The 19,082-nt window shown below is 37.3% G+C and overlaps 2 protein-coding genes across 4 annotated transcripts in view; one reads left to right on the top strand and one right to left on the bottom strand.

Moving 5' to 3' along the window:
* INTS12 (integrator complex subunit 12) overlaps window positions 1–4,827 on the top strand; it is a 37,850-nt gene extending 33,023 nt beyond the window's left edge. For both annotated transcript variants that reach the window (XM_025465810.3, XM_049104807.1), the window contains one exon: window positions 4,731–4,827. The gene's annotated coding sequence lies outside the window, so the exon portion shown is untranslated. The remainder of the gene's footprint in view (window positions 1–4,730) is intronic.
* Window positions 217–19,082, bottom strand: part of ARHGEF38 (Rho guanine nucleotide exchange factor 38) — a 128,986-nt gene continuing 110,120 nt past the window's right edge. The window contains exons 10-15 of one of the 2 annotated variants that reach the window (XM_049104806.1): window positions 16,315–16,626; window positions 12,886–13,029; window positions 11,900–12,098; window positions 11,492–11,751; window positions 4,846–4,975; window positions 580–758 (exon numbers count right to left, since the gene is read on the bottom strand). In XM_049104806.1, the coding sequence (XP_048960763.1) occupies window positions 721–758; window positions 4,846–4,975; window positions 11,492–11,751; window positions 11,900–12,098; window positions 12,886–13,029; window positions 16,315–16,626 (1,083 nt within the window). In that variant the 3' untranslated portion in view covers window positions 580–720. Of the gene's footprint in view, window positions 759–4,845; window positions 4,976–11,491; window positions 11,752–11,899; window positions 12,099–12,885; window positions 13,030–16,314; window positions 16,627–19,082 lie in introns of both variants that reach the window. The other variant, XM_025465803.3, reaches the window with a different exon arrangement.

Genomic DNA, 19,082 nt, shown 5'->3' with positions numbered 1-19,082 from the left:
GATGTTTCACATCAAAGATTTTCTAATTGGCTGTTAATTCCTATTCTTATGTGTATTTAGTATACTCCCTGATTTATGCATATATGTATATAATCTATATCATATAGTATACATATATACATATAAACCATATAATGAATAGGATTATATGTATATAAGTATATATGGGCACATATGCAAAAGAAAAGAGAAATAGAAAAAATATTTGATGCAAAATACATAATAAATTGAAAAAATCTTATTCTTAAGTCCAACCTTTCGTGTTAATAACACATTTATCCTTTCAAAGATCTCCACTTTTAAGTAGTTGATAGTTGGAGCTTGAGCAGTTTGTTTTTTGAGCTTGAGGTGTTTGTTTTGCTGCTTCTGTTAAGTGTTTCCTTCAACATGTTCTTCAAAATACACTTTGAAATAATCTTTTTAGGAACCACAGTCTTCCTTAAAACTTGATACAGGATCAGTTCATGTAGTTTGGAGGTTTCTTGACTTCTAGACCAAGATTTTGTAATGTAAGTTTTATGAGGTAGTCAATCAATAACTTGCCAGAAAACAAATGTCAGGGGCCCCTTTTCTTAAGCGTAAGTCATCTTCCCAAGGTAGTTAGCTGGCACATAACCTTTCTGCCCCTGAGCTTCAGCTAACCACCACTCTTTATTACCACTTAGGTCACAAAATCTAAGTATGTGGACTCTTTGGTATTCCTGAAGGCTGAGTTCATGGTCACTTCGTGCTTGAAAGGCATGAACTGCATAGAAAATCTAGACAAAAAAGGAAATGACATTATTGGAAGCAGAACCTAAATATTTAGACAAATATAATAAAGATATCCAAGCTTTTAGAAAGAAGGCTAAGTTTTCTTATTTTTTCAACATCACATCCCCCAGTTCCTTCTGCTGCATTTATTTTGCTAAACCATGACCCAGATGAGAATATAGTTCAACATGCATTCTTACTGTTCTCTGGGGAAGAGTCTAAACTGTCCATGCTCGAAGGCAATCTGGCATGGGTTTCTCTGTGTGTTGTTGTTTTTTGTTTTTGTTTTTGTTTTTTTTTTAAGATGCTATTTTATTAGAGAACAAGCAGGGGGAGCTGCAGAGGGAGACGGAGAAGTCGACTGCCCACTGAGCAGGGAGCCCGACGCAGGACTCCGTCTCAGGGCCCTGGGATCATGGCCTGAGCCAAAGGTAGATGCTTAACTAATTGAGCCACCCAGGCACCCAGTTTGGCAGTTTCTGTTAAAAGATGTATTTTTTATTTTATTTTTTTAAGTAGGCTCCACACCCAACGTGGTGCTTAAACTCATGACCCTGAGATTAATAAGAGTTGCATGCTCCTATTGACTGAGCCAGCCAGGCACCCCTAAAAGACTTTTTAAAATGTTAATTCTTTTTTTATTCAATAATAGCTCTAAGAATCTCTCCTACAGAAATAGAAACATTGGCAGAGATTTTTGCACAATAATATTGCTGCAGTGCCCATTCACAAAATGAGAAGTGAGAGGGAAATGGGAATAGCATTAAGTGTTCAGTAAGAGGGGAATAGTTAAAATCTATTCTAGATCTTTACGCTAAGGAAATTTGTAGTCATTAAAAATGCTGTCTTCTGAGACCAATATCATGGGCAAATGCTTATGATGAAATAGAAAGTAAAAAAAAAAAAAGTATATAAAATCAGATGTACAATATAAGTCTAGTAGTATTAGTTCCTTTGAGTAGTAGAATTAGAGATGATTTTCATTTTTCTTGTTTTCTAAACCTTTATCATGATAATGCATTAAATTTATAACTTTTAAATTATCTTAAGGGGCCTAGAAGAAATTAATAAAACATACTTCCGTCAAAAGAATTTTTCTCTAACCTCAAAGGAATACTTCAGAATTATTAGAACATAAGAAGCCCCTAAGTAAGTGTTTAGTCACTCTTCTACTAAGATCATAAGATTGATAACAGAAATGTTATATCATAAAATTAAGCAATTGACTAACAACATTTTATTCATTCATTTATTTAATCAAAATTTATTAAGTACCTATAAGTGCCAGATATTATATTATCCAAGAACTTACAATGCAGCTAAGGAAAAAATGGGGCCCCAAAAAGGTACACACACAATCAACAAAAAACACCCTATACACATAAGTAATATACATGAGCCGGTTTTTTAAAGAGGTAACTTTGTATACGTGACAAAGTTGATAAAGGGGGTGGAAGTGTCATATTCCAAGGTACATAGAATGAAAACAGTATATGGGATAGGCAAGTAGATTAACTTTCTCAAAATTGAGAGCCAATATTAAAAGGAAATGGTAAGAAATAAGATGACTTCACTGAGTAGGAAAAGAGACTGGGGAATGTTGAGAGAGCACTATATAGTTAGCAGCTTAAGTTTTTCTGTAGATGTTGAACTGTTATTTAACTTTTGATGAAATTTTGATATCACTGATTTTATCTCAACAACTCTCATGAGCTCTACCTCAAAGAGAGGAGCATTTATGGGGTGCCTGGCTGGCTTAGTCAGTTTAGAGCATGTGCCTCTTAATCTTGGGGTTATGAGTTCAAGCCCCAGGTTGGGGTAAAACTTACCTAAAAAAAGAGAGAGAGAGAAAGGAACATTTAAATTTTTCTCTACTGACCAATGATGGTACACAGTAGGAATTCAGATATATGTTAATTTGACTTAAAAGGCTGAAAGTCTTGAATATCACACAAGAATGTAAAAGAGATAACCTTGCATTATAGAAGATACACACAAGACAGATGGCTGGGCATGGATTATTTTGTAATTTAAAAATTAAAGGGGGTGCCTCAGTGGCTCAGTTAAGTGATTGCCTTTAGCTCAGGTCATAATCCCAGGGGCCTGGGATTGAGTCCCCCCAGGCTCCCTGCTCAGAGAGTAGTCTGCTTAAGGATTCTCTCTCTCCTTCTGCCCCTCCCCCTGACTCAGCTTGCTCTCTCTCTCTTTCTCAAATAAATAAAATCTTTAAAACTTTTTTTAAAAATAAAAATTAAAGAAGAAAATAAAAAGGGAGGTGCTATAAATTCTTGAGTAATGGAGTGGCAGCAATAATAACCACTTTTCTATGCTCATGACAGTTTACATGTCCAATGTTCTATACCCTCATTGTGAGTTGTGACTTACTTTAGTCACAGAGTTCGTGCTGCTAGGATTGCATCTTCTAACTCCAAATTCTGTGCTTGATCTATTTCTCATATTACTTTAGGAAGCAGACTCTTTTTCTAGAAAGGATATGCATAGTATATTCTTGTGGAAAGGGACTAAGGTCTCTAATATGTTGCTGCTAATGTTTTTGTTGATTAGAAAATGAAGAAATTGATTAGGGTCACAAGAGCAGAATGGGGGATTTGGTGGGCAAAAGCTTTCAGGAATATCATGTGCCATAATACAGTTTCTGATTCTCTGTAAGAGACCATGTTAACAGTTGCTTAGCCAAATTTTATAATTTTCATGCACAACATATATGCATTGCCAATGCAGCTATAGATTGTTTAGCAAGTTGAATTACCTACTAATATATGACTCCTAAATATTTGTGGTGGTCTTTCACTTTGGCACATTTTCTCTCAAAGGGAATATAAAATCTTCCACTTAAATCTATTTAGTATGAGGGGTGCCTGGCTGGCTCAGTTGGTTAAGCATCTGACTCTTGATTTTGGTTCAGGTCATGATCTTAGTGTTGTAAGATACAGCTCTGTGCCCCGCTCCATCCTAAGTGGGGAGTCGGCTGAAGGTTCTGTCTCTCCCTCTCCCTTTGCCCTTCCTCCCACTTGTGTGCTCATGCTTGCTTGCTCACACTCTCTGTCAAATAAATAAATAAATAAATAAATAAATAAATAAGTAAGTCTTTAAAAAATCTATGTGGTATGAAATACAGCAGAGCATGTATTTTAAACACTAAATATAAATCCTCATGAAATTGTGAATTTAAAGCACAAAATTACATACTTTAAATACTTTGAGGGATCATGGTCCGAAATTAATTTAGGATGAGCATATTTTAGTTTTATGTTTATGCCTCCCATTTAACATAAGATAGATACTCAATTTTAAAGAGACAGCAGTTGATAACATTAGACCACAAGTTAGAAGTTTTCAGTCTGTTATATGTAAAAGCTGAAAAATTTCTTATTTTTTGGAATATTTTAATTGTTCTAGGCTCTATCTTTTTAACCTTCAATGTTAATGTTTTGGTCCAGACACATTAATTAAATTTTATTAAGTTAAGCCATAAACACCTGATCCTTCCTCTTTCCTCAGCATTTATTAAAATATATTTTCTTAGTTGCTTCTTTGCATTCTCTAAAGCTCTGGTTCATTTTATGTACAATAGTCTATGAATACAACCCAGTTCTCTATGGCATTTAATTTTTTAAATAACACTCTGTATTGTATTATTGACTCATATTCAATTTATTAGCCACTTTTTATAACCACGAGATCTTTCCCTGTAGTAGCATTGACAGTTCAGTATTCCCTTATTCTATATTTGTGCACTTAATTATTCCTCCCTTAATGAGCCACATTAGCTGTCTTCAGTGAATCTCATTTTATTGATTTCATCCCAGTTCTTCAATTAACAAAAATAATATTTTAATCTTCCTTTCCAAAACTAAAAAGCTATGAAGCCAGTATTTATAGTATTATATGTAGTTCAGAAAGCCAAGATAGTTATATTGCATGAAAAATGCTCTTTCTTCTCTTCCTCTCTCCAGGAGCAAGCTTTCACATTCTTCAGTGATCAATTATGTATTGTTATTATGCAAGTAATTTTTATAAAGAAATGATTTTAATAAAGGTAAGAAGAAATCACCCAACTGCTATTAATACCTTGTATTTCTTCCCTTTTTTCCTTCCTTCCTTCCTTCCTTCCTTCCTTCCTTCCTTCCTTCCTTCCTTCCTTCCTTCGTTCCTTCCATCCATCCATCCCTTGTTTCTTCTTTTCTTTCTGCCTATCTACCTAAAGTGCCAATAAACACGGAATTATAGTATACATAATTTTTGCAGCCTGCCTTTTACTTTAAAATATGTCAAAAAATAGCTCTCTAAAGCATCATTTTAATGACTATTTAAATACATTATGTTATGACCTGCTGGCTTTAAGCACTTTCTAAAACAGTGATAAACTAGACATGTAGCATCATCATCAAAAGTAGTTGAAACATGTAAAGATGAAGGACCAGACAGTGAATTTAGGATTAGGGCCATAACAACTAACTGTTTTAGAAGTTCCTAATTCAAAACTTATGTTCTCAGTATTATTTACATGAAAAGGAAGCAGCACTGATTCTCAGACATTAAACCTCCCTCTAAAACTGGGTTTAGCTGTTATTAAATCTGGTCCACTTTGAGAAGTGCTGAAAATTGCATCATTTTAGTCTTATACTTTGCTTACCAAGCAAGGCATCTTAGATATTGTGGTAGGCAGAACTCTAACGCGGACATTGCCTGTTGAACATGTCCTACATAATAAGGTCCCTAATACACTGACTTTGAGCCAGTCAAAGATTATGCTGAGTGTGCCTGACGTAATCAGGTGAGCCCTTTAAGAGAGAATTCAGGCCATTTCTGAAGGGAAAGATTTAAAACCAGAGAGATGCTCATCTGCTGGCCTTGAAGAAGCAGTCATTCTGTGAACTGCCTACAGACATAGCCACATGGTAAGGGTCTGAGAGCAGCATCCAGTTAGCGAAAATGGTCCTTGGCTGATGGCCAACAAGAAAATGGAGGCCTCAGTCCTTCTAAAACAAGGAACTGAGTTTTGCCAACAACCACAAGCTTGGAAGAGAACTCAGGGTTTCAGAAAGGAGGACAGCCCAGCAAGCATCTGGATTGCAGCTATGTGACATGCCAAGCAGAGCACCTAGCTAAGCTGTACCTGGACTTCTGACCACAGAAATGGTGAGATAATGCATTTATGTTCTTTAAGCCACTTAGTTTGTGACAATTTGTTACATGGCAGAGAAAACTAATACAAATCATGTCGTTGATCTTTGACGGGTGAAAGGGGAGAATACATTAGAGTAGGATGGCATAATTGTTGGCTTTTGTTAATTTTTTTGATAGAACATAAAGTAGTGAGTAAAGAAATTAAAGATTAAGTCCTTTAGTATAAATGCCAGGTTGCAAAAATCCATGACCTCTTCCCCATTATTCTACAAAGGTGCTGGATCATCATTTAGAGAGCTTCTAAAACATCCAGGGAAAGCCTATGTATGCTTTCTGTGTGGGATATGCATGGAGGAATCTGAATTGATTGGTCCTTAGGCCCCAGTAAGCAAACTGACCATACCTCCTAATTACACCTGTCATAGCTACCTCACCCAGTAAGCACTCTCTTTCACTAACAAAAGCGTCCCATTATAGATAATAAATTATATTTTCACCTTGCACATAAGACTTCTGATCCACTAGAACCATTCTAGGAAATGCAGGAGGCTCTTAATCCAACTATCTTTTTTCTTGAGTGGATGGGAGAATGGATAAGCAAGTTAAGTCTTGAGAGCAATGGTTTCTAACCTTTTAAAATAAAATTCCCCTTTGAAAATCTGTTGAAAGCTATGGACTTTTACTATAGTTATGCATATAAGCACAACATTTCCAATGTATTTGAGGGGATTTATAAATCCTTCAAAGCCCATTCATAGATTCCATTTATTTGTGGAATCCACATTAAAAACTCAGCTTGAGTATAAAAATTAATTTCGGAGCCACTACTCCGAAGTCAGTCTGAACTTGCCTATTTATGACTGATTTTTAGGACCCCAGTAATGCCCCCTGAATATCAGGTATAGGTCAAGACTACCCATCTACCTGTCCTTCTTGTCAGGGTCCACTATAACCATCAATAAGAATAGATTACAGCCTATAAAACCAATGGCAATATGCTATTTCAATTCTGGAAGAAAGCAAAAAAAAAAAAAAAAAAGTGCAACTGCCATAGTAGGAAAGGATAGGGAAGAAATGGTGACTCAAATTGTCATTCAGTTAAACCAATGTTTCAGTTGATGTTCCTGATAATAAAATACAACCAAGAACAAAGTCTAAATAGCCACACAGAAAATTAGTTTGTAGTGCACCTCAAATGTGCATATTACAATGTACAGTGTATTCTCACTGTTCACAAAAAAAAAGATACAATTTACTCCCACTTTCAATCACCTTATAGGAACCTCCATAATGCATTCATTGTTCTATTAGATTGTCACACCATAGGTATGAGAGTTAAACATTTTCTTCTTCACACCTTCTAGGAGTCAACAGAATGAAAATATCAGCCTTCTGATAAGGATTAGGAAGATCATCCAAGGTTTTCCTTCTGTTTCGAGGGCTGAACAGTAGTTGCATAATTGGAAAAGTCTGAAAACCACTAGCCCATGTACCTCTATTGACTGGAATTAAGACATTAAGGGAAATATTCCTATGTGGTCTTTTCTTCTCTCTCTTGAACTGGGGTTTCTAACAGGTGCATTGTCTTCAACTTATGGTAAATTTACTGGGATATTGGGACACCCAGGTGGCTCAATGGTTTAGCGCCTGCCTTTGGCTCAGGGCGTGATCCTGGATTCCCAGGATCAAGTCCCACATTAGGCTCCCTGCATGGAGGCTGCTTCTCCCTCTGCCTATGTCTCTGCCTCTCTCGCTCTCCGTGTCTCTCATGAATAAATGGATGAAATCTTAAAAAAAAAAAATTTACTGGGATCTCATGAATAAATGGATGAAATTCTTAAAAAAAATTTACTGGGATAGACTTTGCTCATATGTGTGAGAGTCTTGCAATTTGGACTCAATTATTTTAACAAAAAGGAAAGTATTCAGGGATCCTACGTGGACATTGATCCAAGCTGCATTTTCTAGTCCAGTTTTGTTAGGAATAATGCTTATATGTATGTCCCTGACCCCAAGGTCTATTTTGAATTGATTCCAAACTCGGAGGGAAAAAGCAAGTAGCACTCTATGAAGAGATACTATCAATATACTTTGTTTTGAGCAAAAGAAAATTATCTCATTTTTTTCCTCTCTTGGTAATGGAACCTTCTAATGGACCTAATTCATATGAAACATATTGATAGGATTACTCAAAGGGAATTACTTTGCAGTAGCAGCTATTAGGAAGTAGACTACAAATCCCATGCCCAAAGAGCCTACTTGAGGTACTTAAGTCCCTGTGGAGCCAATAATTAGAGCTCAATGTTAAGCCAGCTTTAGGATGTCTTGACAAATTTTGTCCTCAAATTTCTGCCCTTCTATTATTGGGATAATAATATCCTGACTTATTGGGATAAGTCAAAGTCTGCCAGGATATGTAATCCCAAATAGATTTCACTGGTAAAATTTCATTAACCTATTGGTATTACTGGGCAGCTCTGGTGGCTCAGCGGTTTAGTGCTGCTTTCAGCCCAGGGTGTGATCCTGGAGACCCAGGATCGAGTCCTGTGTCGGGTTCCCTGCATGGAGCCTGCTGCTTCTTCTTCTGCCTGTGTCTCTGCCTCTCTCTCTCTCTCTCTCTCTCTCTCTGTGAATACACAGAATACAGAGGCAAAAAAAAAATCTATTGGTATTACAATATTATTCTCTTTTCTAGAAACTTTGAATAAACTAAGAGTGAACAAGTAATAGAAAAATAGTGTTTTGAAACTTCAAAAGAGTGATAAAAACATAGATCAATGTCCAGATGAATTAAGAATCAGTCATGACTGGGAGAAATCATTTACAAATTATATTTGATAAAGAACTTGCATCCAAAGTACATAAAGAAGTCTTACAATTGGATAATAAGTAAAATGACTGAATTTATAAAATGGGCAAATATTTGAATATACATTTCACCAGAGAAAATGCAGGAATGGACAGTAAGCACATGAATGATACTCAACAGCATTAGTCAAATGCAAATAAAAACCACAATGAGATACCACTTCGCAGCCACTAGAGTGGCTATCATAATAATAATAAAAAAAGACAATAAGGTGAGGATGTGAAGAAACTGCAATCCACAACCCACATGCATTGCTCGTGGGTATGTAAATTTGTGCAGCCACTTTGAAAAACAGTCTGGTAGTTTCTCTTAAAAGTTAAACATAAATTCACCATATCAACAAGCAATTCTACTGTGAGATATCTACTCAAAAGAAATGAAATCCTCACAAAGACTTGTACATAAATGTTTATACCAGCATTATTCATAATAGAAATTACCCAAAATGTCTATCAACTGGTGAATGGATAAACAAAGTATGCTATAACCATAGGATGAAATACTGTTATGTGATAAAACAAAACAAAACAAAACAAAAAAACAAAGTACAGGGACACCTAGGTGGCTCCGTGGTTGAGCATCAGCCTTCAGCTCAGGGTGTGGTCCTGAGGTCCTGGGATCAAGTCCCACATCGGGCTCCCTGCATGGAGTCTGCTTCTCCCTCTGCCTGTGTCTCTGCCTTTCTCTATCTCTGTGTCTTTCATGAATAAATAAATAAAATCTTAAAAACAACCCCCCCCCACAAAATACATTTGTATATTCCGACATGGATGAATCTCAAAAATATTATGCTAAGTGAAAGAAGCCAGCTCCAAAGCCCCACATATTGTATGAATCCATTAATACAAAATATACAATAAAGTCAAATATATGGAGAAAGAAAGTAAATTAGTAATTTCCTTAGGCTGGGGTGAGAAAGAAAACAGATTGCAAATGAGTGCAAAGGATTTTGGGGATGAAGGGAATATATTTTTTTAAGATTTTATTTATTTATTCATGAGAGACACAGAGGCAGAGACACAGGCAGAGGGAGAAGCAGGCTTCATGCAGGGAGCCCGATGTGGGATTCAATCCCAGGACTCCAGGATCATGCCCTGAGCCAAAGGCAGGCGCTTAACCACTGAGCCACCCAGGCATCCCATGATGAAGGGAATATTCTAAACTTGGATTGGGGTGATAGTTGCACAGCTCTGTAAATATACCAAAAGTCATTGAATTATATACTTAAAATGGATGAATTTTATGGTATGTAAATAAGTCCTTAATAAAGATATATTTTTTTAAAGATTTATTTATTTATTCATGATAGTCTGTGTCCAGACTGAGAGAGAGGCAGAGATCATGACCTGAGCCAAAGACAGGTGCTCAACCACTGAGCCACCCAGGCATCCCTAGATTTTTTTTTTTTTTAAAGAACTGGTCATGAATTGGACAACAATCAATGTATCAGCAATGAAAGAAACTAAGTAGATAAACTATTTTTGAAGGGCAGTATGGCAATGCCTATCAAGATTTTAGATATATATACCCTTTGACCCTCCAATAGTTTTAGGAATTTTTCCTACATATGTACTCATGTAAGTGCACAAAAATAGATAAACAAGGATCTTGCTTGAAATAGTTTGAAATTATAAAAAGACCTGAATAGTCTAAATGTCTTATTAGAGTAATAGTTACATAAATTGTGATATATCCACAAAATAAATTACTATGCAGAATTTTTTAAAGAATAAGGTAGATATTTAGGTACTGTTGTGTCAAAGATACATTGTTAAGTGGGGGAAAAAAGCAAATTATGTAACATATACACATTCCCACTTGCATTGTTTGTACATGCACAGAGAATCTCTGAAACGTGAATCCTAATACTGTCTCTGAAGGGTAGGGTTAGGGGAGAAAGGAATAAAGACCTTTACTTTTAGTTTACATATATCTTTATACCATTTTAACTTTTCAGAAGTAACATGTATTACTCTTATAAAAAAAGTAAATTAATTAATATCCGCTAAAGAAAAAAAGCAAGTTAAAAAGAGAAACAGTTAGTTGGTCACCACTTGAGGATTAACAGTTAAATATACTGAAACTTTCTGAGGTAGCCAAAAGGAACCCTTCATCATAGTCAACTTATTTTGTGAAAGAATGGTCCCCATAGTCTCTGCATTGGTGCTGCATGGGAAAGGCAGCTCTCAAAAGTTTCAATATATAGTAAATGGCATTATACAAGAGATTATAAACGGCCAATTATATAGATAGCTTAATGAAGATACTGCTCTTGAAGGAATCATGGACAATTTCCCACATGTTCTTTATGGTGACAATCTGTTGTATTGAACTTTCTGTGATGGAGGAGTATAAGAAGACCATCTTTGCTTCACTCTAAATACATGCCAGCAGGGTAGTAATAATAATGATTACTGTTTACAGAGTGTCTGCTCTGTGCTGGGTACTTTACATGTACACATTTTCTCTAATCCTCACATCAAGTCTGCAATGAAGGAATTATCATCCTCCTTCCCTCATTTGATTAAATAGGCTCAGAGAATTAAATTCCTTGCGAAAAGGGGCACAGAGAATAAGTGTTCATAAAGCGAGGTCTCCTTGCTGTCAAAGCTGACACTCTTCCGCCAAGTCTTACGGTAAGACAGAATGCTATTAGAGAGATAGACCTTTCATGATTTGAACAGCCAAGCAGTTTTACATCAAGGTTCAAACTCTTACCTGTTCATCTACCTCTTGAGAACTGTCAACATCAGTGCCGTTTGTTTCCAACTTTCCATATGTACCACTAAGAGATGAGCTGCTATCACTTATGCTACTTTCTGGGGTGCCTGTGACACTGTCACTAGCTGGCCGTGAGGACACAAAGAGGCTGATGTTATCAAAATCATCATCACCGAACCTGTTTTCAGCATCCACCTTCTGCACTTTTGCTGGATTGTAGGGTTTTAAGAAGGAAGAATACACATAGCCTCTTATAACTGGATAGGAATAAAAAGAAAGAAGAAACGAGGTCATTTGTATACCCTTACCAAACATTTGTGTTTAGAGAAGCACAGAGAGGCCCCTGGGAAAAATCTCAACTTGAAAAGACGTGGTAGTTCTGTGCATTTTACACAAAAAACTTACTTCCTGTATCAACAAGCCACCTGCTTGTACTCCCCAGTGGATCCTTCTGTTCCATCACAGCCACCAACTCCCCTTCCAGAAGATTGATGTCATATTCTTGTGTAGCATTGCACTTGCGCTTTGCTTGGTAGAGTTCTTCTTTACCGTATGTGGATAGAAGTTTGGAGCGGTGAATGTCAGTTTGACGTGGCACTTCTGGCTGGGAGAAGTAAGGAAAAACTTTGGTTTAGATAGATGTATACATACAATAAAATCATCACTGAGCCAGTAAATATTTCTTCTTTGGAGATTTTTTAAATGTTAAAGCCACACATTGACTTGGGATTATTTCAATGTTGAAGCACTGATGGAGTTATTATTGTGAAGCATCCGGCTGAGTTATGCAGTGAAAAATTCTTTAGTTAGCACATGAGGGCAGTGTTGCAGAGAAGAAAGAAAATTCAACTGAGTATAAGAAAGCAGAGGTTCTAATCCCTCTTGGATGGAACAATTTTTAATTTTTTTCCATACTGTAGACAATCTCTTGCATATTGAACACTTGATAAATAATAATTAAGTAAATTGTACATGTGCATGTCTTTTTCTGGGAAATAATATCAGTAAATTGGGCAGGGTCAAGAGGCCTAGACCCCTCTTTGCTCTGCCTCTAGTGATTTTGAGAAAGCTACTTTGTCTCTGGAGCCTGGGATTTCTTATCTAGAAAAATGAAAGAGTTGAACTATTATGATTTTGCTCTATACAATTCTATTTATTCATTCAACAGATATTTATATCTGTTGTCAGGCATCATTTTAGCAGCTTGGAATACATCATGTACAAAATGGGTAAAAATCTATGACCTTATAGAACTCATAGATAAGAAATCCTATATATAATAGGTAAATTATAGGATATTAGAATCAGGTAAGTGATGTGAAAAATAATTTAATGTGACTTGAACAAGGGAAAGAAGTGCTAGTCATTGTCATAAATCCTACCAAACTCACCGGAATTTGCAAAGGTTTCTTCTTTTCAAAACTAAGTTTCCTTTCAATAAAAGTGGCACTGTTGTCTTTTACAAAATTAAGATTTTGAACCTCTTCCAGTACTCGATTCTGAATTTCAGAGATTCTCGGGGCCAACAGTGGTACCTATAGGTAGAAATGATACAGCATTGTTCTCAACTATTTAACTATATTAGGTATTGAATTTAGTAGAGTTATGACAAACAGAGAAAGTAGAAGATGGCTCCACAGCAAAAAAGTTAGGGCAATATTAGAACTTCTGGATAAAAATGGTCTAATTTGCTATCTCCAAAAGCCTCACTAAAATGATAGGGATAACTGTTTTAAAGGTCCAAGCTTAGGGGCACTGGGGTGGTTCAGTCAGTTAAGTGTCTGCCTTCAGCTCAAGTCATGGTCCTGGGATCCTGGGATCAAGCCCCACATCACACTCCTTGCCCAGTGGGGAATCTGCTTTTCTCTCTTCCTCTGCCCCATCCCCTGTTCGTGCTCTCTCTCTCTCTCTCAAATAAATACAATCCTTAAAAAAAATAAAAATAAAGCTTCAAGCTTAAATAAAAGAATAGAAGAGAAACAAAAAGCAATGAAATTTTGGAAGAAGGGCTCAGGAATTGATGGCAGTAGGGTCCTCCAACATGGTAGGGTGGGAAAGTGGAAAGGAGAACAATGCTAAAACACGAAGCATTAGTTAAGAGCCTGTGGTGGTTTTAAAACAAATCAGTAAATTCTTTGATGTGACTCTCATCAAGAAGTGGAGTCCATGTCCTCTCTCCTCAAAAGTGCATGGGTTTTAAAAATTGCCTCCATGAATAGAACGTGGAAGTGAACAGAACCACAGAAGTGATGCTATCTGACTTTCAAGATTAGGCTAAAAGAGACTATCCAGTTTCTGCTGGTTTCTCTTGGGACACTCTGAGCGACTTTCGTAGCCATGGAAGAAGTCCAATTGCAATGTGGCTGCCATATCAAAAAGCTGTGTTGAAAGATCAGGTGGGAGGAGGTCTCTGGAGCCTCAACTGTCCTCATCCACAACTATTTGAGTTTTCTATCATCATCTCATCTTGAGGTCTTGAGGAAGTCTTTGAGATGACTAGCCTATTATCAGACTGCAATCTCACAGAGACACTGAGAATAACTGCCCTGAGCCCAGGGAACCTCCAGAACTATGAAAGACAATAGAAATAAATGACCATTGGTTGCCACATGCTGCCATGTTTGATATAATTTGTTATGCAGTTACAGACAACTGGAATCTTCCGAATATCCATCAGTAGGAACAGGTTGATACACAAAACAACCATACATACTGTATGATTCCATTTTTATGAGATACAAACCAAACATAACAGTCTCTGGTAACACAGGTCAGTAGAATGGTTACCTTCGAGGGACTAGAGCTGAAGAATGGTCATGAGTGGCCCTTATGAGGAACTGGAAAGGGCTAATATCTAGATGTGGTTGGTGGTTACACAGATGTATATATATTTGCAAATACTCATGAGATGTATACTTCAGACTGATGTACTTTACTATATATAAGTTATACTTCAATTTAAAAAGTTTGAAATAGGGGGATGATCAAAGAACTGCAAATCAAAACCGTAGTGAGATATCATTTCACACCCACTGGATGGCTATAAAACAAAAGACAGATAGATGTAAGGAATTGGAACTTCAATCATCACTGTTGAGAATGTAAAATAGTGCAGCCACTTGGGAAAATCGTCTGGCAGTTCTTGAAAAGGTTAAACACAGAGTTAGCATATGATCCAACAATTCTACTCCTAGGTATGTACTCAAGAGAAATGAAAACAAACATCTACTAAGATCTTGAATATTCATAGCAGCAGTATTCATAGTAGCCAAAAAGTAGAAATGACCTAAATGTCCATCCACTGATGATGGGTAAATAAAACATGGTGTATATATACAATGAAATATTGTTTGGCAATAATAAGAATTAAGTACTAAAACGCTACAACATCGATGAACCTCAGAAACATTATGCTAAGTGAAAGTAGCCAGTCACAAAGAACCACATATTATATAATTCTATTTATATGAAATGCCCAGAATAGGCAAATCTTTAGAGACAGAAAATAGATTGGGGTTGCCTAGAGCTATGGGAGAGTGGTCGGGGGAACATGTGGATTCACTGCTAATGGTACTGGGTTTCTTTTGGGGGTGATGACAATATTCTAAAATTGATTGTGGTGATGATTGCACAACTTTTGTGAAAATACTAAAAACCATGGAATTGCATACTTTAAATGGGTGGGATATATGGTATGTGAATTATTTCTCAATAAAGTTGTTATCCAAAAAATAGGGGGCTGGTTATATACTATTGTATAGCTATGCAGTAGACTAGTATAAAGTTGTAGAAGGGCTGAGAAAGTTCTCTGTGTGCTGACAGGTATGCATCCTAAGGAGGTTAAAAAACAAATTGCAGGATGGTGCTGTAATACCCTAGTTTTCTCTAGGAAAAATATATGCATTTTGCATTTACTTCTAATAGCATAAAGAAACTCTAAATGGATAAACTAGTAACAATGGGGTGGAGTTGGGGAATGGGTGGTTAGGGAACAGGAGTCTATGTGAGACTGTTTACACATTTGTATGTAGTTTCGCCTTTTGAACCATGTAAATGTAGCACCTGCTTATTCAACTTAATTTAATTCAAAGGGTAAGTTAAAAGTTAATTAAATACACAGTAAAAAATAAAGTAGGACAATTAATTTTCCTCCAAATGGTGTCCATTAAATATCTAACCAGCTGAATAAGAACTAACTGAAATGAAGGGCAAAGAAACCACACTGATTTTTTTAAGTTGATATTAAATTGTAAATATCTTCCTTCTTCAGGAAAGTAGTCATAAAATCATATCCTAATGGAAAGCTAAATTACATACAGATACACACACACACACACACACACACACACTAGACTTTTTTCCATAGAGGAAAACAAAAGCAAAAAAGACTGGTTTGACAGTTCTCCTGTTTCTGTCATTACACTGAGATGGCCTCCTTTTGGGATCCACACCTTAAATAGTCATGGTGAGCACTGAAGAGCAGTTGACTAGGAAGAGAATACAAAATACAAACTGATAAGCTTCAGCAAAGCATCAAGCAGGTAGAGCTAAAAGGTGTTTGGCATTTGAAAAGAAACCTCCAGAAAGAACAAGTGTGCATGTCACAATAAACCTGAACTAGGAAACTTTCTTGTGGAGAAAACAGAAAGAAACTGAAGGACTATGGGCTTCAGTTAAATTCCGCCCCCACCTCCGCACGTGCGTGCACACACACACACACACACACACACACCCTGCATGCATGCACACTACGAACAGGGCTGTTCCATGTGGCTGTGGTTTCTAGCAGGTGCTGCAGGCCTAGGCAGCCACACGCTTACCGGCGCCACCGTGGAATAAACCTGCTGAGCGGCGAGGGTCAAGTCCCTGAGGAGAGCTACGAAACTGCACAGACAGTTGTGCAGAATCTTCCGAGCCGCCCGGTTGAACACCTGGAGCTCCTCCACAAGCTGGGCGTTGAGGGCCTCATACTCCTTTTTGGCCAAGTCTGAGTCGTCTCCTGCTGCCCGAGGTAAGTGACTGTTGCAGTCCAGCAGTTTGTCATAGCGTTTCTGGATGAGCTTCTGGGGCCCGGTGAATAGGGACAGCAGGGCCGACAGGGGCATCAGGACCAGCCGCTGCACGTGGGCTGCCTGCCGAGAGAGAAGAGCAGTCCTGTGACCGAGTAAGAACAACCATACGTGTCCTGCGCTGTCACCAGGAGGCTTACTTCCTCCCTGCGGGAGCGCAGAGCAGGACAGCAACGTCTGCGGCCAAGTTAAGGAGGATGTGATCTCTTTCTGGTCTCCCTAAACCTGCTCAAGGACTTGAAACAGGGACTTGAGACTCTAACATTGCGTGTAGAGTGAGCAGGAAGAGGAATAGAAAACTTAAAGCCCGCAGGCCCAAAATACACTCTACCTTTCTCTCTCCAGCCCCTGGTTTTGCATTGGGGTCATCTCCTTCAACATTTTCCCTTTCCTCTCCTTTCTAATCCCAGAGCCAAGCGCAGTTACTCCAGGACTGGGGTGGGAGGCAAACTCAGTCTCTGACCACTAAGACTGTGCAAATGATTCACCGTATCCTTCCCTTCCTTTCCTGACAATAAAAGGAAGGTGGTCCTAGAAGAGACTGTATTCTGTTCCTCCCACATCGGCCCAGTTCCCTGGCTACGCTACTGGCTCATTTTGGGTAGTGGAACTTTATATTCTATACCAATAAGTACCTCCTTATTATAGGTATTTTGCTCCTATGAAAGAAATGACAACAGTTATTGCTTTCTCTTTAAATACATTGAAGGACTAAGCTAATGCTGGTTCTGTTTTTAGGTCCAAGCCATTGAAAATGAACCTCATTTTAACAGCCAACCCCATGCCAGCCGCAGAACATCCTAGCTTTACTTTCTCCTATTTCTTTTTCCTCCCCCTCTATTCTGAAGTGCAACTAGTATCCTATGTTTGCTGACTGCCGACTTCATGCTTTATCATATATGTGTCGGTTACATGATTATGTTATAGCAATTTAGAAGTAGGTTTCTCTTTTGTACCCTAAATATGTCCTATGGAGTCAGTATCTGAGCAGCAGCTTTTATTAATTAAACAGCTTCTGGTAACTTTGTGTGAACTCATGGGAAATCTACAAGAGAAGGGAAACCAATCTCTTACTGACACTAGTAGACTAAACAGATCAAACTTGATGTCTAGCTTATAAGATAATCAATATACACCTGCAGACTGTTTAATGAGTCCTTTGACTAAGTAAAGAATCTGTTTACTGTTCTGATAAATTACAGTATTGTAACTTGACTGGATTCTACAGGTAACATAATTACAATATTACAACATAGTTACTATATATATATATATATATATATATATATACACACACACACACACATAGTATATGCCCTATACTATGTATGTGTATATATATGTGTGTGTATATTTATATATATGCATATATATATTTATGTCTATGATCATATCCTGTGACCTTAGACATAAACGGATTCCAATTCACCTGGACATAGGAATTATGATTGGAGCAAATAAGAATCAGATTTTCTTTTAATATTTTTTTTCCTACTCAAAACATGTAGACAAGTATTTTTCAAGGCAGGTAAGTATTTTTCAAGGTTAGATAAAAACACTGCTCTGCCTTTAGATAGATTTTTGAATTCTTATTAATATTTCATTTTAAAAAGTTTAATATACTTTATTCATAAGCTAAAAAGTTGCTTTTATACTGATCATTCTGATAATTATTTCATTAAAAAAAATTTTCATGTATTTATTTGACAGAGAGAGTAAGCACAAGCTGGGGGGCAGGAGAGGCAGGCAGAGGGAGAGGGAGAAGCAGGCTCCTGCTCAGAGGGGCTCTATCCCAGGACCCTGAAATCATGACCTGAGCTGAAGGCAAATGCTTAACCAACTAAGCCACTCAGGAACACCCTGATAATTATTTTAATTTAGCCTAATTTATCATCTTATGGTTTCATGCAAAGTGGAGAACACTGCACTTCTTCCATCAAATTCGGGACATGCTGAAGCAGCTGTATACCATGCTCTTACATGGTGCTCAATAAATACTTATTGACTTAATACATTGGAATTAAGCTAAAGAGCAAACCCTTAAGGACTTTTCTAAAATGTGCTCTCTGTAATTAAGCCCAGAAAATGTATAAAGAACTAGCCACACTGTTTCCATTTAACATCCATTGTAAAAACCTCTTTCTCTCTCTCTCTTGCTCTCTTATTCTCATTTATCTAATCGATCATCTTAGTTCAGATGTAATCCTGAGTTTCCATTCCCCAGTGCCACGAAATAAGATGCTTCTGAGAGGTTTCTACTGGGGGTGGGGCTGCATCACTTCCTAGGATTTGGAAATACGTGAGGCTATTCCCTGGATGTCACTACTTGAGATGGGGGGAGGGGGCATTACTGAGATTTAGAGCTTGGTTTCCCAGGAATGCTAAACATCCTCCAGGAACACAAGGACCTCTCAATGAAGAACTATCTGACCCAGAATGCCATAATGCCGACACAAAAATGCCACTTTCAAGGATCTTCAAAATGATGAAGGAGTCTATTATAGCTTCTATATAACATA

This window comes from Canis lupus, chromosome 32 (assembly GCF_003254725.2).
Source record: "Canis lupus dingo isolate Sandy chromosome 32, ASM325472v2, whole genome shotgun sequence".
Lineage (NCBI taxonomy): Eukaryota > Metazoa > Chordata > Mammalia > Carnivora > Canidae > Canis > Canis lupus.
The sequence above is the reverse complement of the archived record's forward strand: the minus strand, read 5'-3'. Positions and strand labels throughout refer to the sequence as shown.